Source organism: Trachypithecus francoisi, unplaced genomic scaffold, assembly GCF_009764315.1.
Source record: "Trachypithecus francoisi isolate TF-2019V2 unplaced genomic scaffold, Tfra_2.0 Lachesis_group12, whole genome shotgun sequence".
In the NCBI taxonomy this organism is placed as follows: domain Eukaryota; kingdom Metazoa; phylum Chordata; class Mammalia; order Primates; family Cercopithecidae; genus Trachypithecus; species Trachypithecus francoisi.
In genome coordinates, this window is record NW_022681457.1 from 14267016 (window position 1) to 14290175 (window position 23160).

Below are 23160 nucleotides of genomic sequence, written 5' to 3' on the forward strand. Positions count from 1 at the left end.
TGTTTGTTAGAAGAGCTTTTTCTTCCCCTACCCCCATATCTCTCTACCTGTCTGTCGTCCATATGAACCTTTGTTTTCTGGTACAATAATATATTAGGTTTATCTTGTATATTCCCTGTCCCAGCCACAGATTCTGTAGAGCTCTGATTGCTTTTAGTGGGGAATGATACTTAGAAACCAAGATCTGGGTGCTGTGCATACTAATCATTATTGGGATAATAGTCGTGTGTGTGTGTGTCTGTGCAAAATAGTGATCTCTCTCATTTTAAATAAGTATTGCAGGATTCTTGCTAAGGTATTTTCCCATTCCAAATTTACTTCTTTCTCTAAGAGTCAGAAATTGGCCTCCAGCATCATCAGTATGTTTACTCATCTATTCAGTTCTCCAGTACATGGCAAGTAGTTTTGCAGTTGCCAAATAACATGAATGCACATAACAAACTTAGTGTTCATGATTTGTTTGCAGGTCTTTTTCTCTTTAGACCAAGTATATATAGGTAAAATTCTTTATTCAGGCCAAGCGCAGTGGCTCATGCCTGTAATCCCAGCACTTTGAGAGGCCAAGGCAGGAGACTCACTTGAGCTCAGGAGTTTCAGACTAATCTGGGCAACATGGTGAGAGCGTCTTTACAAAAAAAATTGGCTGGGCATGTTGGTGCATGCCTGTAGTCCCTGGTACTCAGGAAGCTGAGGTGGATTGGTTGAGTCCGGCAGGTTGGGACTATAGTGAACTAGGATTGCACCACTGCACTCCAGCCTGGTCAACTGAGACCTGTCTCAAAAAAAAAAAAAAATTACAAAAACCAGACAATCTCTTGCCACAAATGACAGGATTCTATTATTTTAATGGCTGGACAATATTTCATTGTGTGTGTATATACCACATTTCTTTCTCCCGTCATTTGTAGCAACATGGATGGAACCAGAGGATATTATGTTAAGTGGAATCATCCAGGCATAGAAAGACACATTTTGCATATTCTCATTCCTATATGGGAACTAAAAATATTGATCCCAAGGAGGAAGTGATTTAGAATGGTGGTTATCAGAGGTTGGGATGGACAGGGGTGAGGGAAAGATGGAGAGGTTGGTTAATGGGTACAAAAATATGATTAGATAGAACAGTGTCAGTAACACTAGAACTTATTTATTCTATCTTCTCAATAACACAGTAGGGCAACTACAGTTAACAATAATTTATTGTATATTTCAAAATAAATAGAAGATTTAGAATGTTCCCATCACAAAGAAATGATAAATGTTTGAGGTGATGGTTATGCCAATTACCATGATCTGATCATTACACATTGTATGTGCACAAATCAAAATATCAATGCATCCCATAAATATATACAACTATTAATATATTAATAAAAACTATTTCAAGTGTTTATTTTTAGAAAAAAATTAATTTTACTCTGGAAAAATGTATATACTTTAAAAGATTCTCCAGAAGGTTGATGCATGGTTCAAATGGCAAACCATAACCCACAGTACCTCTATGAATATTTGTTTAGATATGATATATTTAGGAAAATGAAAAGTCTCTACATGACTAAGAGCAAAAAGAGGTTCATAAAATAGCTGCTTTAGAAGTGCACAGAAAAGGGAGTATGATATGAGAATGTTAACTGAGCATCTATTCTTCAAGTAAATTTCCTCAGTAGGTTGAAATGAACAGATATGGGAATCAACTCAACCAGAAGGGCAGAGGTGAGGGAATCACAGAATTGACCCAGAGCCCTATTTCAACCAGACCTAGTCCTGTCCTACCTGTATTCTTTTTGTTGTTTGTTTTGTTTTGTTTGAGATGGAGTCTCACACCGGGCCCCTGGGCTGGAGTGCAATGGTGCCATCTCGGCTCATGGCAACCTCCGCCTCCCGGGTTCAAGCGATTCTCCTGCCTCAGACTCTTGAGTAGCTGGGATTACAGGCACCTGCCATCACACTCGACTAATTTTTGTATTTTTAGTAGAGACAGGGTTTCACCATGTTGATCAGGCTAGTCTCGAACTCCTGACCTCGTGATCCACCCGCCTCAGCCTCCCAAAGCGCTGGGATTACAGGCATAAGCTACCGTGCCCAGCCTCTTCTTTTTAATTATGCATGCCAATAAATTTTGTTCCAGCTAGTTGGAGTGTGATTTTCTATTTCTCACAATTGAAAACATCTTGATTTAAACCACCATGAGCTCCAGCAGCCCACCCTAGTAATCTGGTGGTGACAGAGCATTATGGCCCTGTATTTCTTTTTTTGTTTTTATCTTTTTTATTTATTTTTTCTTTTTCATTTATTGGCCCTGTATTTCTGATGGTAGCATGAAACAAGATATCATGGAACTTAAGTACTCATTGTCCTGGAAGGTAAGGTTCAGGACAAAAAAAACCAGTGGGAAACTTTCTCCCACCTCCACTAAATATACACCTGAGTAAACCCTTCATCCAATTACTATGATTTGATCATCACACACTGCATAACGTGTAATGATGTCTGAGAAGTGTGGGGTGTTGTCCAAAATGCTGTGTCCTTAACAGGTTAGTCTAACATCTAAAATGCATGCCATATGATGTTCCCCTTTTTTGCAAAACCTTTCTCATGAAGCTTTATGGAACTAAAAACCAGTTGGGATTTTTTTCCTCATTCAGTCTGTTTCTATCACAAAAGCTCCCAGAAAGAAAGACAGCAAAAGCCCCCACCAAAGAAACACAGCACAGCTGTACACTGTATGGAAAAAGTCTTAAATGATCAGATAGAAATTTTGGCCTGTTACTGCTTGAAAAATGAAGCTGAACTGAGGACAGAAGCCAACTGCTAAAATATTACTCAAATTGTAGGCTGCATGGTTTTCTGTTTTTTAATTAAATGTCATTTTCTTGAATTTATTTTAAGGCTTCTTGCAAGAATCCTTTTCCCAGTACAATTATAATGACGAATTGGGGCTGAGCTCACTAAAATGTTCAAATATATGTCCTATATATGATAGATTTTTCCTATCAAGTTAAACAATTCCAGGGAATCCACTATTTGTTGGGTACTGGTTCAAGGTCACGATCATACAGCAGCAAACAATGTTCCTGCATGGAGCTTAGATTCTAGTGGACACAGATTTTGTCATGTCCCTCATTATACTTTTGCTAAAGTTCTGACCTTACTTATCATTTTGAAGTCTTCACTCCTGCATATTGCTTATTGAATGTGAAGGTTCTGATTGAAATGTATTGTATCGTTCTTTATAAGGTTTCTCTGTTTTGTGTTCTCTTGACAACTGTGACATTTTGAGATCTGCTTGAAACTGGTCATATACAAAAAAATAAATTTTCTTCAATGGAATTCAGATGAGTATAAAAACTCAGCTCACTCATGAATTCTTAAAACATGACTTTATAAATATTTTCTGTAGTGCGGATTTTCTAGGAAAATGAGAAGTCTAAGTCTTGAAGAGCACCTCTATCACACTCATCATGATTAATGGATTTATCACCATCATGGACTCTCTGATGAATCTGAAGACATGAACTCTTACTAAAGCCCTTACCACACACAAAACATTTGTAGGGTTTCTCTCCAGTATGGACTCTCTGATGGGCTTGAAGATGTGAGGTCTGACTGAAGCTCTTACCACACATGCCACATTTATAGGGTTTCTCTCCCGTGTGGATCCTCTGATGAACGTGAAGATATGAGTTCCAGATGAAGCCTTTCCCACATTCTTCACATTTGTATGGTTTCTCTCCTGTGTGGACTCTCTGATGGGCTTGAAGATGTGAACTCCAACTGAAGCCTTTCCCACACACATCACATTTGTAGGGTTTCTCTCTAGTATGGACTCGCTGATGGTCCTGGAGATGCGAACTCTGACTAAAGCCCTTCCCACATGTCTCACATTTGTATGGCTTCTCTCCTGTGTGAACTCTCTGATGGGCCTGTAGGTGAGAGATCTGACTGAAGTCCTTCCCACATGTGTCACATTTGTAGGGTTTCTCTCCTGTATGGACTCTCTGATGGGCCTGAAGGTGGGAATTACGGCTGAAGTTCTTATCACACACATCACATTTGTAGGGTTTCTCTCCAGTGTGGATTCTCTGATGGGCTTGAAGATTTGAGGCCTTACTGAAGCCCTTATCACATACCTCACATTTATATGGTTTCTCTCCAGTGTAAACTCTCTGATAAAGACCAGAATTCCTATTAAATATCCTGTCACTCACTTCCCATTTGTATGTCTTCTCTCTAGAGTGACCTCTCTGATGGGCTTGAAGTTGTGATGTCTGACTGAAGCCTTTATCATATACATCACACTTACAGGCTCTCTCTCCAGCACTATCTACACAGTGAATGTCAAAATCTAAGCTATGATGGAAGCCCTTCCCACACCTGCCACATGTACACAACTTCTCTCCTGGGTGAGTAAGCTCATGAGAGGGAAGACAGGAGTTCTGGTTGAAGCTCTGGGCACATACTTGACATCTGTAGAGGTTCTCTCCTGTGCTGACTCTCTGATGAGGTTGCATATGTGAGCCCTGACTGAAGCCCTCACCACTGTCACCATTCTGATAGCATTTTTCTCCTATGTGGACACATTGATGCCTGGGAAGCCCTGAGCTGTAACCTATGCCCTTCCCATACTCGACACGTACATGAGGCTTGTCTTCTAAGTGTAGTTGCTGGTGAAGTTCAAGATTAGAGCCAACACTGAAGCCTTTTCCATTCTCATTAGAGGTTTGCTCTCCTGATTGGATTATGCTATGCTGGGATGATTCCTTCACACAGTCTTTTCCACAATTACTGTGGTTAAAAGCTTTCTCTCTTTTGTGTACTCCATGACCATCATGTTGATAAGTAATCCTTTGCCTAACACAGTGATCACATTTACAGAGATTATTTTTTACATCAATTTGCTGACACCTACTCTGATAATTCTGTGGTTCTCTCAGATACATTTTCCTCCAGAAATCCCAGGTGGTCCTCATTGGAAGTTCTTGATTTTTGATGCTATTTGAACTCTCCCCTTGCCCCTTTATTTTATAGTTCTCATCTTCAGAGACCTGAATAGATTCTCCTGTCCACACCTGACAGGGGGAATCACCTTGTTTTAGCAACTTGGACCTCTGGCCTTGAAGATTTATTATGAAGTCTTGATTACTGGTTAATTTACTTGTAAATTGTTCCCATATTTGCCAGCATATAAGTTCTTCATATGAAAGGAATCTTAATCTTACTTCTTGAGGGGTATCTATCTCATTTTGATTCCTGTGTCCTGGAATGATAAAGAGAACTCAGAAATGAAAATGAAGACAAGTGAATATTTGTTCAGAAATAAAAAACATTTCACAGGTTGACCACATTGGGAAACCTTAATAAACCAGTGGAGAATTCAGCTTGACTTTATCATTGGGTTTTTTTGTTTGTTTGTTTGTTTGTTTTTTTTGAGACGGAGTCATGCTCTGTCGCCCAGGCTGGAGTGCAATGGTGTGATCTCAGCTCACTGCAAGCTCTGCCTCCTGGGTTCACGCCATTCTCCTGCCTCGGCCTCCTGAGTAGCTGGGACTACACGTAACCGCCACCACGCCCAGCTCTTTTTTTTGTATTTTTAGTAGAGATGGGGTTTCACTGTGTTAGCCAGGATGGTCTCGATCTCCTGACCTCATGATCTGCCCGCCTCGGCCTCCCAAAGTGCTGGGATTACAAGCCACTGCGCCCGGCCTATCATTGGTTTTTTTCATGCCTATGGGAACAAAAAAGGCTGATTTCTATATACAAAATGTTAATGAGACTCATTTAGAGCTATACCAAGACTGTTTTGTTTTTGTTTTTTTTGTTTGTTTGTTTGTTTTTTTGAGACGGAGTCATGCTCTGTCGCCCAGGCTGGAGTGCAATGGTGTGATCTCAGCTCACTGCAAGCTCTGCCTCCTGGGTTCACGCCGTTCTCCTGCCTCGGCCTCCCGAGTAGCTGGGACTACACGTAACCGCCACCACGCCCAGCTCTTTTTTTTGTATTTTTAGTAGAGATGGGGTTTCACTGTGTTAGCCAGGATGGTCTCGATCTCCTGACCTCATGATCTGCCCGCCTCGGCCTCCCAAAGTGCTGGGATTACAAGCCACCGCGCCCGGCCTATCATTGGTTTTTTTCATGCCTATGGGAACAAAAAAGGCTGATTTCTATATACAAAATGTTAATGAGACTCATTTAGAGCTATACCAAGACTGTTTTGTTTTTGTTTGTTTTTTTCTTTTTTTGAGACGGAGTCTCACTCTGTCACCCAGGCTGGAGTGTGGTGGCATGATCTCGGCTTACTGAAACCTCCACCTCTGGGGTTCAAGTGATTCTCCTGCCTCAGCCTCTGGAGGAGCTGGGACTACAAGTGCATGCCACCACACCCTGTTAATTTTTCTGTATTTTTAGTAGAGACAGGGTTTCACCATGTTGGCCAGGCTGGTCTTGAACTCCTGACCTCAAGTCATCTGCCTGCCTTGGCCTCCCAAAGTGCTGGGATTACAGGTGTGAGCCACCATGCCTGGCCAATACCAAGACTTATGTATGTGGTCAAATACACATACAGAGCAACAAAAAGATGTCCTAGAAAGACATTATAGAAGAGTAACTTTGCCTCCTTGTCCATAAGAATAATCACTTAAAAATCCTCTCCTCTTTTCCATGGTGGATGTATAAAATCTACAAAATCCTGGCTATATGTGAGCCTCAGAATCATGGTTACATTGTACAACCTGCATCTGTATATGATAAAAAGTCCAAAATGGTTAGAAAAGCCTAAATCTCTCCTTCAGCATTTACAAGTGGATTATTAAGTGATGCCAAGAACTCTCAGAGGAAGAGGGGACATCCTTGGCAAAAGTGAAGAGAATATAGAAAAATATCTTCTCTGTCTTGAGAATGAACCCATAAGATGGTACCATTATTTCCTTAATTTAGTCCTTAAACATATACATTTGATGAGCTAGATTTCGGAGAATTCTCCTTCTTTTCAATGAAGTTCTAAGTATATAATATTCAATTAGTGAACATGATAAATGAAAAAAAATTAGAAAACATATTCCCATAGCTGACACACCCTATAGGAGAGTAAAGGCATTGAAAATTGTTGCCACTTGGTTTGACTGAATTTTCTGATAAACATAAATGACTAATACAAGATGGTCCCCAGTGATCACTCCCCATTGGAATCCACTCCCTTTTGAATTCCCCTCCCACATTGTATCAAGCTTGGTCTGTGAAACCAATAGAATATGGCAGAAGTGATGATCTGTCACTTCTGATGCTAGGTCATAACACTGTGGCTTCTATCTTCCACTCTCCTGAATCACTGGGTCTGGGAGAAACCAGCTGTCATGTTTTGAGGACACTTCAGCAGCCCTAGGGAACGGCTCACTTAGCAAGGAAGCGAGGCCTCCTGCCACAGCCATGTGAACGAGCCCACCTTGGAAGCAGGTCCTTCAGTCCCAGTCAAGCCTTCCAGGGACTGCAGCTTCATCACTTTGACAACAGCTTTTTGAGATCCTGAGCGAGAACCCCTCAGCTAAGCTGCTCGTGTATGCCTAACCCACAGAAACTGTAAACCAGTGTTTGTTGTTTTAAGGTGCTAAGGTTTTTGTTTTGTTTTGAGACGAAGTTTCGCTCGTGTTCCCAAGGCTGGAGTGCAATGGTATGATACCAGCTCAATGCAACCTCTGCCTTCGGGGTTCAAGTGATTCTCCTGCCTCAGCCTCCCCATACAGGCAGCCGCCACCACACCTGGCTAATTTTTTTTTTTTTTTTTGTATTTTTAGTAGAGATGGGGTTTCACCATGTTGGCCAGGCTGGTCTGGAACTCCTGACCTCAGGTGATCGTGATCTGCCTGCCTCAGCCTCCCAAAGTGCTGGGATTACGGGCGTGAGCCACCACATCTGGCCAAGGTGCTAAGTTTTACAGTAATTTGTTATACAATAATTGATAACATAGGTGTCATAAAAATTATAACTAGGCTGAACATACATCAGAAGAGTAACTATGTGCTGAAATAGTCCTTTAATGACACCTCTTTATTTCCTGCCTGTGAACTTTCTCCAGGAGAAGTAAAGACAGTGAGATCCACTTAGCACCCTTCTCTGTGAGGTTTTGTTTTATTGATCCTTGAGGGAGATGCCCTTTAATTTGTACTTCTGTCCAGTGAAAATAGACCTCAGGAATATTTTGTGTAGGTGGAGCTGGGTACCTAGATGGACAGGCAGAGTGTGAAACCCTGAAAAATTCTGATGTTTAAAGAGCAGTGAGGGTAAAATACACTGTCAGATTTGTTCAGTTTTCCAAGGGCTGTGAGTTACATGGTTATATCCTTTTGTCAAAACTCATCCAATTGCACACTTAAGGTGTGCACATGTAAATTTTAACTCAATAAAAAAGAACTGTAAAACAAGCCATTTTACTTTCTGAAAATTTAGGGAGCTATACACTTACAATTTGTACAGTTTTCTGTATATATTTCAATAAAAATTTGGCCAAAAATTAAAAAAAAAGAAAGATTTGTGGCTGGGCATGGTGGCTTATGCCTGGAATCCCAGCACTTTGGGAGGCCAAAGCAGGCAGATCACTTGAGGTCAGGAGTTTACGACCATCCTGGCCAACATGGTGAAACCCCATCTCTACTAAAAATACAAAAATTAGCTAGGTGTGGTGGCATGCATCTATAGTCCCCACTACTTGGGAGGTTGAGGTAGGAGAATCGCTTGAACCTGAGAGGCAGAGGTTGCAGTAAGCCGAGATTGTGCCACTGTACTCTAGCCTGGCGACAGAGCAAGACTCCATCTCAAAAAAAAAAAAAAAAAAGTAAAGATTTGCTCAAGGAGGCAAAGAAGAAGTTGGGAAGCTACCTATTAAGAAAAAAAACAAAAGGACAATGGCAATAACTGGGATCATAATTCCCAAGTTTAGGTTTGTGCACAAAAATGAGGCAGTCAAAAACAAAAAGAAAATTTTTAAAAATGAGGCAGTCAAAGAAGTCAGCATCCAACATTCCTGATTGCAATGCATAAACTTGCATGCAGCATAGAGATACAAGAAAATAAAAGATTAAGAAGATTGGAAAGATTTTACTACCCCAGCTACTTACAAAATCCAAGGCCTGTCTCTCTCAGATAGGCAGAGAGATTCTCCTGGGTTTTGGGTTTTCTTTTTTGTTTGTTTGATTTAGTTTTGGGTTTTGGTGGGTAAAGTCAAGTAGGAATGACTTTAATTCGTATATTTTAGGTATTTATGATGTATATTCAAATTAAAGATAAATGAAGGAGTGAAGAAAAGGGGGAATGAAATAAGGAAGAGAAAGAATAGAAGGAGAGGGGTGAAAGCAGAGCAGGGAGGTTGTCCCTGGGTGTATGGATAAGGCAACTGTCACCAAAGGTCATGCAGATACCACAGGTTAGGGAGAGCTGTGAGGGAGCCATTTCACTACTATTCAAATGAAAACACCTATCCATTTATCCATTAACTGACATTACTGACATCGGTCCATTAACCCATTCATTCACTCATTCAGTCATTCATTCAACAAATATTGAATGGACGTGTACTATGTGCCAAGCCTATTAAAGGCAATAAGGATCAGCAATTTTAAAACAGGTAAAATTAGTGTTGGGTACAATAGTGTACTCCTGTAGTCCTGATCCAGGAGTGTGAGCTGCAGCAAGCTATGATTGTATCACTGCACTCTAGCCTAGGTGAAAAAACCAGACCCCCATCTCTAAGAAAAGAAAAAGAAAAATGTAAAGAAAACAGGTAAAATTCTTTTTTTTTTTTTTTTTTTTTTGAGATGGAGTCTCGCTCTGTCACCCAGGCTGGAGTGCAGTGGCCGGATCTCAGCTCACTGCAAGCTCCGCCTCCCGGGTTCACGCCATTCTCCTGCCTCAGCCTCCCGAGTAGCTGGGACTACAGGCGCTGCCACCTCGCCCGGCTAGTTTTTTTTTTGTATTTTTAGTAGAGACGGGGTTTCACCGTGCTAGCCAGGGTGGTCTCGATCTCCTGACCTCGTGATCCGCCCGTCTCGGCCTCCCAAAGTGCTGGGATTACAGGCTTGAGCCACCGCGCCCGGCCCAGGTAAAATTCTTACACTCATGAAGTTACACTCTAGTGGGGAAAGAGACCATAAAAAAGTAAACAAAATATAATACATGAATATGTCAGCTGGTGATTGACGACTAATCACAAAGTCAGGTGGAATAAAGAGATGGGTATTTAATTTAATTAAATGTATTTATTTATGTATTTTATTTATTTTTCAGACAGGGTCTTGTTCTGTCACCCAGGCTAGAGTGCAGTGGCACAATTCTAGCTCACTGCGAGCTAATTTTTTTATTTGTTGTAGAGGTGGGGTCTCACTGTGTTGTCCAGGCTGGTCTTAAACTCCTGGCCTCAAGTGATCCTCCCACCTTGGCTTCCCAAAGTGCTGAGATTACAGGGATGAGCCATCCCACCCAGCCAAGGATAGGTGTTTTAAACAGGGTAGTCAAAGCAGGTTTCTGTGATGTTTCTGTGATAAGATGACATCTGACCAAACACAAAGGAAGTAGGCAGGGAGCCAAGAGGATGTATGAGGTAAGAACATCCCAGTCAGACAGAAGAGCAGGGCTTCAGGTAGAAAGAAATACATGTAGGCCAGGCACAGTGGCTCACGCCTGTAATCCTAACACTTTGGGAGGCTAAGGTGGAAGGATGGCTTGAGCTCAGGAGTTTGACACCAGCCTGGTAACATGGTAAGACCTCATCTCTACTTAAATACATACATATATATATATATGTATTTTTTTTTAATTAGCCTGGTTTAGTGGCATATGCCTGTGTCCCATCCCAGCTACTCAGGAGCCTGAGGTGAGAAGATTGAGCCCGGGAGGTCGAGGCTGCAGTGAACCATGATTGCACCACTGCACTTTAGCCTGGGACACAGAATGAGACCTGTCTTTAAAAAAAATAAAAAACAAAAGCGCACCGGGCATGCATAAGAAACACACAGCAGTCTTGTGTGACTGGTAAGAAGTGAGTGAAAGGCAAAGGATAGGAAATAAATTCACAGAGAGTGGGTGGCCAGGTCACATAGGATCCTGAAGGCTCATACAGATTTTGGAATTCATGAGTGAGATGGAAGTCACAGAAGGGTTTTGAGCCAAGGAGCGACATGATCTGACTTACATGATCTGGCTGCTATGTGGAGAATGAACTGGAGGGAGGTAGAAGGAGGAAGGTCATGTGCAAGCTGCTGCAGTAAACCGGGGTGATGAATGCTGAGGGCTTGGGCTAAGCTGGTGGCTGAGGAGGTGGTGAGGAGGAGAGGACTGGGGTGTACCCTGCAAAGACTCAGAGCTGCATGGTTCTCACCTGAACAGCCATCTCCTTGGATTTCTGTCTCCATCAGCCAAAGCTTGTCTTCTCTTCCCAACTGTAGTATCACATCTAGTTGGAAGGGGTGATAGCCTGTGAAAAAGAAATGGCATATATATAAAGTGAATGCATTATAGTCAAAAATTTTAATTCCAACACTACCATTTTCATGCGCTCTAAGTAGTATTTTTCAAAATTGTGATCATGAGCTATTGTCTGAATACCTTTTAATTTGTGATCTGGTACACAAATACGTAAGTGTCAATCACTGAATCAAATGATCAGATAATCTGATCCTATCCATTGTCTACTTTTATCACATTTTCTTTCCTGTTTCTACTTACAATTTTTGCTGCCTTGAGTGCAGTTCCTGACAATGAGCTATATTTCTACTTCATTTCATTAAACACAATAATAATGTAACTCACCAACTGATTTCAAAGCCCACCAAGATTTCACAGCAGCAATTTGAGAAAAATAGACAAGGTATAGACAAGGTGTCCCTGAGGAATTAGGAAATTCACACCCCCAAGTTCAGAGAAGCATTTTAAGCATCCCAAAGTCTTAAATAATTGAAAGCAGAGCAGTCCAGAGGGCTGACATTCAGTCACAGTTTGAGGTGCCTGTGCTCACCCACTGACAGCAGGTTCCTGAAATTCTCCAGCATCACATCTTGGTACAGCTTTCTCTGGGCAAGGTCCAGCAACCCCAGCTCCTCCCTGGTGAAGACCACAGCCACGTCCTTGAATGTCACCATCTCCTACAACATCAAGCAGATGTAATCTCAATCTCATGGCCAATATCTACTGGGAGAGAGGCAGCACTAAGCAGGTAGAAAGAACAGGCAGGAAGATGTTCTGGATTGTGAGGGCCTCAAATCAACTTTAAGTAGCTTCCTCCTTTTCTCCATCCCACATGCCAGTCTCATAGATTACTTTTCCACAGTCACATCAGAAGTGTATGCTACCAAAAAATAACCCCTGTGTATTTAATTTGGTGACATTTGTAAGTATTCCAACAGTAAATGCCCCAGCACTGTAAATCTTGAATCACACGGAATATGTATTTTATAACTTGACTGATACTACGAAATTGTCCTACAAATGTTGGGTCAATTTAGTACCAAGGCCGAAAAAGGTGTTTGCACATGCATGTTTATAGTAGCACAATTTGCAATTGCAAAAATGTGGAACCAACCCAAATGCCCATCAATCAATGAGTAGATAACGAAACTGTGTGGCCGGGCGCGGTGGCTCACGCCTGTAAAATCCCAGCACTTTGGGAGACTGAGGCGGGTGAATCATGAGGTCAGGAGTTCGAGACCAGCCTGGCCAACATGGTGAAACCATCTCTACTAAAAATACAAAAAATTGGTGGCAAGTGCCTGCAATCCCAGCTACTCGGGAGGCTGAGGCAGGAGAATTACTTGAACCTGGGAGGCGGAGGTTGCAGTGAGCTAGGATCACGCCACTGCACTCCAGCCCAGGCGACAGTACAAGACTCCATCTCAAAAAAAAAAAAAAAAAAGAAACTGTGGTGTGTGTGTGTGTATGTGTGTGTGTGTATATATATATATATGATAGAATACTTCTCAGCCATAAAAAGGAATGAATTAATGGCATTTGCAGCAAGCTGGATTATACTGGAGACTATTATTCTATATGAAGTAACTCAGGAATGGAAAACCAAACATCGTACATTCTCACTCATAAGTGGGAGCTAAGCTATGAGGATCCAAAGGTATAAGAATGACACAATGGACTTCAGGGCCTCGGGGGGAAAGAGTGAAAAGGTGGTGAGGGATAACAGAGGATGCCTCTGGGGAGTAAGGAACTGACTTGAAAGAGACAGGAGGGACCTTTTTGGGGTAATATAAATGTCCTATATTTTGTTCTGAGTGGTGGGCTAATGCAATTATACAACTGTCAGAGTGGGATATACAACTGTTATTGACCTGACCACTTAAGATATATGTAATTTTGTAAGTAAATATTGCATTTTTAAAGCCCCATGAAAAAGTATTGCAAATTGAAATAACATTTAGAGATACAACATTGTGTATGTATGTTCGTAGCCTCTGAAAAATTAGACAAAAAATGAAAACCCTTCTGAGACAAATATATAAACACTAAATCATACAAAACTCTAGTGATAACATTAACTGAAAAAAGAAAATTATATATAGAATGTGATTGTAGTTCTGTAAAATACACTGATAAGTATACATATAAGACATATAATATGTAAATACATATAAAATAGTATGGAGGAAATAGACAGTTTGTATTGCAGTGTAGTAATGTGGATGTTTTCTCCCTTTTTTTGATATCTATGAATTTTTGCACTACTACTTATGAAATCAAGAAGATAAAATAAAACTACCAAAACTAAAAACAAAACAAAAGCTAAAGACATAAACAAAAAATTGAACCAATTGACAATCAAGTAACTAGCAGATCCCAAATACCTGTTTTCCTCCTTTATATTTCTCAAGGAAGAGAAGAAAAAAAAGTGTCTAATCTTTGAAGGAAAGAGATGTCATTTTAAGAGATAAAAATCAAAACTCAACTCACCTGAAACTTGGTCATTTTCTCCTGCTCCTTCTAGGGAAGGGCAGGGTCCTGTGAAGGCAGAACTGGGAAAAGAGAAAGAAGCCATGAGAAATAGGCCGTAGCCCACATGGCAGTTCTGGGTGAATTTTTAAAAGGTGGCCGGGCATGGTGGCTCACACCTGTAATCCCAGCACTTTGGGAGGCCGAGGCAGGCAGATTGCTTGACCTCAGGAGTTCGAGACTAGCCTGGGCAACATGACGAAACCCCATCTCTACAAAAAAATACAAAAATTAGCCGGGTGTAGTGGGACACACCTGTAATCCCAGTTAGTCTGGAGGCTGAAGTGGGAGGATGGCTTGAGCCTGGAAGGTGGAGGTTGCAGTGAGCCAAGATGGTGCCACTGTACTCCAGCCTAGGCAATAAAGCCAAACTTTGTCTCAAAAAAAAAAAAAAAAAATGACCCTTTCTTCAGCACATATCACTAGCCCCTCAGCCAGGGGTCCTTCTGCAGTGAACAACCTGCCCAATTCTAAGTAGCAAGCCTGACATAGGAGCCCTTTGTAGTTTCCAGGGTTATCATTCTCATACTGGATACTGTGGGAAATGAAAGGCAGCAGAATGTACTGGCTACAAAAGTGGATTCTGGGGTCAAATCCTGGCTTGGCTACTAATAACTGTTTAAGCTCATTAACCTCCCCATTCCTCAAATCTGTCACCTGCAAATGAGAAAAATAGTGCTTTCTTGCAAGATTATTATAAGGGTCAAATGTGTGAACAGATGGAAACTCTTATAAATGATTTCCCTGCAGTTGCAGAAAAGCAGATATTACACATCATAAAATTGTTGTTGCAAATGTCTTTTGCCATCATTTCCAACAAGAGAGTCTTTTATAACATCCAGATTTCAAAGACTGTACAATGCTTTATCTTATGAAATTCACCTTTACCTCTGAAAAGTCTGTAATTCTGATTGGCTACATTACTTACTGCTTTGTTGTCCTGTAATATTTAATTGATAGCAGCATTCAGTTTTATAAAAGGTATAAATATTTATGAATTTTCTTCATGTAGCCAGGAGTCTCAGTGGTATATCTCTCTTTCCCATGCTCACTGTTGTAAGGAAATACTAATTTAAAATGTGTCTCTGCTAGCTTTTTTTTTTTTAATTTTAAACAGAAGTTTGACAGTGTCTGTCTCACTTAAATGAAAAATACTGTAGTACTTAATAATAGATTCTAATTTACAGAGTTGCTTTTGTGATTAAGTGAGCAAATCAAATAGTCTTGGCTAGGCTAATCCATAGAGACAAAAAGTAAATTAATAGTTGCCAGAGGCTGAGAGAGGAGATAGTAAAGAATGATGGCTAGGGAATAGGAGGTTTCTTTTGTGGGTGATACAGATGTTCTTGAATTAGAAAATAGTGATGGTTGTACAACCTAACATTGTGAATATACTAAATGCCACCAAATTATATACTTTAAAAGGGTGAATTATATGGTACATGAATTATGACTCAATTTTTTAAATAGGGAGAAAAAGCCTTGGTTCAGTGTCTGGCACATTGTATCAGCTCTCAGTAAGTGATGACATGATGACTGTTGTTCCCATTTAATAGATGAGGAAGCTGAAGATTACTGAGATTAAGTTACCCAAGATCACAGAGCTGGTGAGGTGAGACTGCATCTAAATCCAGCCGAGTCCAGAGCCTATCTCTTAATTGTGTCTCCTTCTCTAATCAGAAATATGAAGATATGGAAGGAGTCATGTCTTAGAGATCAGAGAAAGGGGAGTTGGAGGGTGTGAACTGCTGAAAATGATCTGCTGAGAGATACTGGAGCCAGATCATGAGGAACCTAATATCCTAATTGACTCTTCTGACTTACTAGCCCTTTGTGCCTGTTTCCTTGCCTATAAAGTGAGGACAACAACAGCATCTACTTCGTAGGGTTATTAAGAGGTTTCAGTGAGTATATACAAGATAGCGTTCAATTCAGATAGCTACTCCCGTTCACGGGTCCTCCTACTTCAGGTAGAAACACTCTAGTAGGGAAAAGAGCAATGTATTCTCTTCTCAAAGCTAGGGAGAGATCAATTCTTAACATCCAATTCCCTTTGTTCTGGTCCTATATTTCCCTGCACCCTCCTGCTCTGCTCAGTAACAGGATTTTGCAAGACTTGACATTTCACAACATTTAGTAGAAAAAAGCAAATGGGGTCTGGAGTGCCTGGCTCAGCTCTGCTCACTATATGTACCAGGGCCACTTTTCTAGGCCTGAATTTCCAGACTTTGTTCATTCCTAGATTGTCAAGTCCTCTTGTGCCTTTGCTCCTGCCACTCTGCCTCCAGAGAGGACCAGCTTCCCTGTCCTTCTCTTGTAATCCCTCCTCTTGGAAGCCTTCTGAGTAGCTGGAGCATTTGGGGTATAATTAGTAAATCAAGCATCTGTTTTGCCTGTGAGATAATGAACAATTACTCATCTTTTTATCCCAAGCACCTATAGTATTTGATGCACACGGAATCAAAGAATGACACACAGACAAGGATTGTACTAATTGATCTCCAAGATTCCTTTGAGCTACAAAATTCTGAGGCTATTCCTAATTGGGAGGAGGAGAAGATGAACTTTATCTGTCAATTTCTTCTTGCTTTTTAATTTCATTTGCTTTGCTCAATCAACATCAAGGTCATCCTTAACAGTGAAATCATTAAGCCGGGCGCAGTGGCTCACGCCTGTAATCCCAGCACTTTAGGAGGTTGAGGTGGGCGGATCACTTGAGGTCAGGAGTTCGAGATCAGCCTGATAAAAATTAGCTGGGCATGGTGGCAGGCACCTGTAATCCCAGCTACTCAGGAGGCTGAGGCACGAGAATCGCTTGAGCCTGGGAGTGGGAGGTTGCAGTGAGCTGAGATCGTGCCACTGCACTCCAGCCTGGGAGACAGAAGGAGACTCAGTCTCAAAAAAAAAAAAAAAAAAAAGTGAAATCATTCATAAAAGGGTCAGTCATAGACTGTGGATAATGTAAACCCTCTCTATTTATTTATTTTAATAGCAGTGTCAGGTATTTACTCAAATGTCATCTCCTCAGAGTTCTTTCCTGCAAATCCTTAAAAAAATTTTTTTTGATTATTACTCTTGAGCATCCCCCAGTCATTGCCTAAGCTGTGAAACCATTTCTTTTCCTTTTTATTTATTTATTTTTTTGAGACAGACTTTTCATTCTCTTTTCCAGGCTGGAGTGCAGTGGCATGATCTCAGCTCATTGCAACCTCTGCCTCCTGGGCTCAAGTGATCCTCCTACCTCAGCCTCCCGGGTAGCTGGGACCACAGGTGTGCGCCACCACATCCAGCTAATTTTTTAATTTTTTTGTAGAGGTGGAGTCTCACTATGTTGCCCAGGCTAGTGTTGAACTCCTGGGCTCAAGCCACCCTCCCGCCTCAGCCTTCCAAAGTGTTGGGATTACAGGTATGAGCCACTGCACCCCCATGGGACTGACATTTCTCAGGGCTTAAGGAGAGTGTGGCACAAAGGTCAAGAACCCACTCTGCCAGTTCAGGCGCTTTCCTGTTGTTTTACTTTGGGAAGATAAATATTTTACCCATCAGTGTTGTCATCTGTAAAACAGGAATGATAATATTATCATTGTTATGAAGATTAAGCTAATTAATGCATATAAAGCCTATAGAAGAGACCCTGGCACTCAATTTATTAACAATTATTACTCATCCATGAACACATGCCTAATCCAACCTCCCGTTTATTCCATAAATATTTGAGCATTTGCCCAGCAGGAAAAATAATATTGCTAATGAGTGAAGGAAATCTGTTCTCCAACTGAGCAGAAATAGCAATAGCATATATTAAGTCCTCTCACGTTGGGACAATGTTAGGAAGAGTCAGGGGGTCGACACCCTCCTCTCTGCAGCCCTCCGGTTAGTCAGGGCTAAGGAAGGAAAGGGGGTTGGAAGATACCCAAACTGTGTTTCTGGGCCAGGATGAATGACAGTGGACATCCCCAGACACCACATGGAGGTGAGACACACTCATGCCTTGAAGGAGAAGGAAAAATAAAAAAGATGGAGAAAAAATTGAGGCCCCCCTCCCCCCGTTAGGAAGCCAGGAACAGCCCCGCGGAGTGCAGGGATCAGAGAAGGGTGAGTGGTGCTGCACCTGGAGCTCAGAACCCACCGCGGGCTCACAGAAACTTTCAGAGACTGAAGGCCTCTCCTATCCAGGAAGAAATAAGAGATTGGCAACAACCAGCCACCTTTTCAATGTGTGCCAGGATCGGTCCTAAGCATTTTTACATCTATTTCTCTTACGTAAATCTCACGAAACTCCTACCAGATAGGTACTACTATGAAATTCACTTTACAGAGGAGAAACGGGAGAAATTATATACCAAGATTATATTGCCAGAAGGCGGCAGAGCGTGTGGAAGGTGGGGAAAACCAGGGAACTTGAGCGCCCGGAACACCCTCAAACCAGACGTGCGACCAGGAGCCATTCCCAACTTGGAGACCCATGCACCGCCCTAAAAAAGCAAAGGGCAAGCAAAACATCGACCCCGCCCTCTGTGGCTTCTCTTTACTGAGGGCGAAGGCAGGCACCTGCGAGTCCCACGCCCAGGCCAGGAAAGCTCGCTGTAGATGCAGGGGTTCCACGCTGACTCACCTCCCAGAGGGGATTGATGACGGCTGCTTTGCCCTCCTGCAGCGGAAGTGCACAAGGTTGCAACGGCTCGTGCACTACACTTCCCAGAATGCCCGAGAGGAAACAGGCTACCGCCCCGCCCCGCCAAACGGAAGTAGTCTTAGCTAACTGGTTCTCACGCACTGCACTTCCTAAAATCTTCTGCAAGGCAGACCTTGCCACTTTAAAAAATTTATTTATTTTTAAATATGTAAGTGGATTCAGTTAACTGTTCTCAGGGGCTATTAGCGCTTGACCTTTATTTTTCTGTTCCTTCCCTATTCTGTTTTCTTTGTTTCCTCTCTAAAGTGACACTACAACTAAGTGTGACTGGAAAGTTAAATGTGGCTGTTTCAATGAGTGGAGAGGCAAAAAAAAAAAAAAGAAAATTAAAAAATGAAGTAAATGTGGCTGTATAGAGAGAAAGGTGAACAGAGAATCTCAAACTTTTTAAAATCTTACTGCATTCTTTGCATGTGCCTGGATATATCTAGACAATGATATCTATCATGAGTGATTCAAAGATGTTAAAGACTCACAAGAAGGAAAAGTAACCTTTGATCGGGTCACAGAACAACAAAATTTTCTCATTTTAGTTGGGTTTCATTGCTCACTTTGAAATACAGGGATTTTTGGCAAATGAAAGGAGCTGGCAGGGAAGTGACGGAAATATGCTAACAGTGAACTATCTAAAATAAGAAATCAAGAAACTATTCCATTTACAAACACTACAAAAAAATTATGATACCTAGGACTACACTTAACCAAGGAAGTGAAAGAACTCCAGGTTGATAACTAAAACATTGATGAAAGAAATTGAAGAAGACACAAAAAAATGGAAAGATATCCCATATTTATGGATTGGAAGAATTAATGCAGTCAACCCTTGAACAACTCTGGGATTGGGACAGTCACCCCCATCACACAGTCAAAAATGCATCTATAGGCTGGTTTGGGTGCAGTGGTGTTACAAATGGTGATCACAACCAGTTCCAGATTTCTTTGTTCCTTCTTCACTCCAACTGCTTCACTTGACTAACCTTAAAAAAGTTAAAAAAAATGCATGTATAACTTTTGACTCCCAAAAAAACAGCTAATAGCCTACTATTAAACAGAAGCCTTATAGATAGCATAAACAATTAAAACATATTTTGTATGTTCCATGTATTAAATACTGTATTCTTACAATGAAATAAGCCAGAGAAAAGAAAATGTTACTAAGAAAATCAAGAGGAGCCAGGTGCAGCGGCTCATGCCTGTAATCCTAGCATTTTGAGTGGCCAAGGAGGGGCAGATCACGAGGTCAGCAGTTTGAGACCAGCCTGGCCAACATGGTGAAACCCCATCTCTACTAAAAATACAAAAATTACCTGGGCTTGGTGGCACATGCCTGTAATCCCAGCTACTCCAGAGGCTGAGGCAGGAGAATTGCTTGAACCCAGGAGGCAGAGGTTGCAGTGAGCCAATATTGTGCCACTGCACTCCAGCCTGAGCAACAGAGCGAGACTCCATCTAAAAAAAAAAGAAGAAGAAAAAGAAAATCAAGAGGAAGAGAAAATACATTTACAGTACTGTACTGTATTGATACTGTAAGTTTACACCATCTGTTTAATAAACTGTCTTTCTGAAATGGCAGGCAACTGCAGCTTCAGACCTCAATTTAGAGTACATATCAAGCAATCGAACTTTTATAATGTCATGACTTTTCTATGCATCTTAGGAGCACTTCCAGCATCACTAGTGGCAGTTCACATAGGTCCCATGGTATTATTCAAGATTTATGGTATTGCACTAAACACAATAAAAAATAAGAGGAAACCTTGAGATCTCTTTTTACTGTAATATACAATTTACTGAAGAGATGAACTGCTCATTTTGAGATGATTAGCATCAGTTGGAATTTTAAGCAGATTTTCACACACATGAGCTCACCACAATAGTGACAGGAGATAGCTATTAAATTATTACAGTAGTACAGCATGTACTACAGTTAACTTTATGCAGTTTTGATTTAATATTGCATCTTTATTTTACATTTCTCTTCACTGTGAATGTACAGTCTGTGTTTGTGTGTTTAAGTTTTGATAAGTTTTACCTTTTTATAATAAATTCATATATATTTTATGGTAGTAAATGATAAAATAGACTAATATCTACATATATTTTATGCATTCATGATATACCTAAATTTTTCTTAAATGTTTCATATTTCTAGGCTACATGGCTTATCTGTGAGCTTTTTCACATGTAAGTGGACCCATGCAGTTTAAACTTGTGTTGTTCAAGGGCCAACTGTATTGTAATTTGGAAAAAAACACCTAAATTATATCTTGAAAATGCTTATTCCCTTATTTCAACTTATACTTTTTTATATCCACTCAGCTTGCTCTTGAGATGATAAATGCAATAGAATGATCATCAACAGATCAAGTCAATGTGGAATCCAAAACAAAGTAATATTTAGCAGCCTTGTAAAAGCACATGTATCAAGACTTCTTGCAGAGACTTTCTTTCCAATGTGGTTTTCTCTAGAAAGGAGAAAGTTGTTCTGTTTTATTTAAGTTATAGGGGGTGGGTATTGTGTATAGGGTGGGTAGGAAACTGTCTTCAATATTTTCTACTACAAATTTTTTAGCTCAATCAGCAGAATTTTGTTATTATTTTAGTACCAAAGGAATTCTGAATCATGTTTTGTTTTCATCTCAAAGTATTTTCTAACGTCCCTGTAACTTCTATCCCCACTGGTTTTTATGAGTGTGCTGTTTAATTTCCACACATTTGTGAATTTCCCAGTTTTTCTTGTTACTAATTTCCCCGTTTCATTTTTTTGTGACCCGAGAACATTTCATATGACTTTATCTTTCTGTTGATACATGATTTTTATTTTTATTGAGACCTGTTTTGTGCCCTAATGTAAGATCTATCCCAGAAAATGTTTCATGATCACTTGAGAAAAATGTGTATTCTGCTGATTTTAGGTGGGGTGCTTTGTATATATCTGCTAGGAGTTTGGTTTATGTGTTTCCAAGTCCTCTAATTCTTTATTAATCTTTTTTCTGGTTGTTCTATCCATTATTGAAAGTGGGACACTGAAGTCTGAAAACACTGTAGAAATATCTATTTCTCCCTTCAGTTCCATCAATTTTCACATCATATATTTGGGGACTAGCTGTGTAATGTCTGTATTGTTATATCTTCTTACATTGACTCTTTTGTCAATATATAATGTCATTGTTTGTCTCTTGTCAAGTTTTTACCTGAAGTCTATTTTGTCAAATATTAATAGTCACCTCAGTTCTCTTTTTTTACATCCTGCATGGAATAATTTTTTTCCATTTTTTTCACTCAACATTATTTTTGTCTTTGGATTGCAATTGCAAATAACTCTCTTATAGACAGCATATAGTTGGATCATGCTGTTTTATCCATTCTGCCAACTTTTGCCTTTTAACTGGAGAGCTTAATTATTTGCATTTAAATTAATTCCTGATTTAGAAAAGGCCTTGCTTCTTTCACTTTGTGATATGTTTTCTACATGGCTTATCTTTTTTGTTCCTAGGTCTCTCGATTAATGCCTTCTTTTCTGTTTGATATTTTTGTAGCATACCTGTTTTGTTTTTATTTCCATTTTGAGACAGGGTCTCACTGTCACCCAAGCTGGAGGGCAGCAGTGTGATCTCAGCTCACTGCAACCTCTGCCTCCTGAGTTCAAGTGATTCTCATGCCTCAGCCTCCCAAATAGTTGGGACTACAGGCATGCACCACCATGCCCAGTTACTTTTTGTATTTTTAGTAAAGACGGGGTTTCACCATGTTGGGCAGGCTGGTCTCAAACTCCTGACCTAAAGTGATTCACCCACCTTGGCCTCCCAAAATGCTGGGATTACGGGCATAAATCACCATGCCTGATCAGCAGTGTACCATTTAAATTTTCTTCTTATTCCCTTTTCTGCATATTTTATTTTCTTAGTGATTAACCTTGGAATACAGTTGACATTTTTTTTCTTTTTTGAAACAAGGTCTTATTCTGTCACCCAGGCTGTAGTGCAATGGTGTGATCTTGACTCACTGCAGCCTCAGACTCCTGGGCTCAAGTGGTCCTCCAGCCTCAGACTCCTGCATAGTTAGGACTACAGAAATGTGCCATCACATCCAGCTAATTAAAAAAAAAAATTGTAGAGACAGAGTCTATGTTTCCCAGGCTGTTCTCAAACTCCTGGCCTCAAGCAATCCTCCTGCCTCACCCTCCCAAAGTGCTGGGATAACAGATGTGAGCCACCACAGCTAGCCTATTTTTCCAAATATTATTGTGAAAAAATTTAAAGATGCAAAAGTGTTGAATAGTATTAATTCAGACTATATTGTAATACATTAAAGAAGTTAATATAGTTTGAATTAATACTAACCTAGCTTCTACAGCATAAAATATCCTGCCCCCATATATCTGTCTTCCTCCCTTTAGGATTTGAAAAAATTACATCTTTATACATTGTGTGCCCCATTAACATAGATTTATAATTATTTTACTCATTTTTCTTTAAATCATATAGGA

The 23160-nt window shown here is 40.5% G+C and overlaps 1 protein-coding gene across 1 annotated transcript; it reads right to left on the bottom strand.

Annotated features, from left to right (window-relative positions):
- Positions 1-2840: 2840 nt before the first annotated feature.
- ZNF233 (zinc finger protein 233) lies at positions 2841-18653 on the bottom strand. The gene is given in 6 exon segments (XM_033224808.1): positions 2841-3512; positions 3515-5257; positions 11361-11456; positions 11997-12123; positions 13937-13998; positions 18591-18653. Coding segments are annotated over 5 exon segments (2010 nt in total). The 5' UTR covers positions 13952-13998; positions 18591-18653; the 3' UTR covers positions 2841-3483.
- Positions 18654-23160: the final 4507 nt, after the last annotated feature.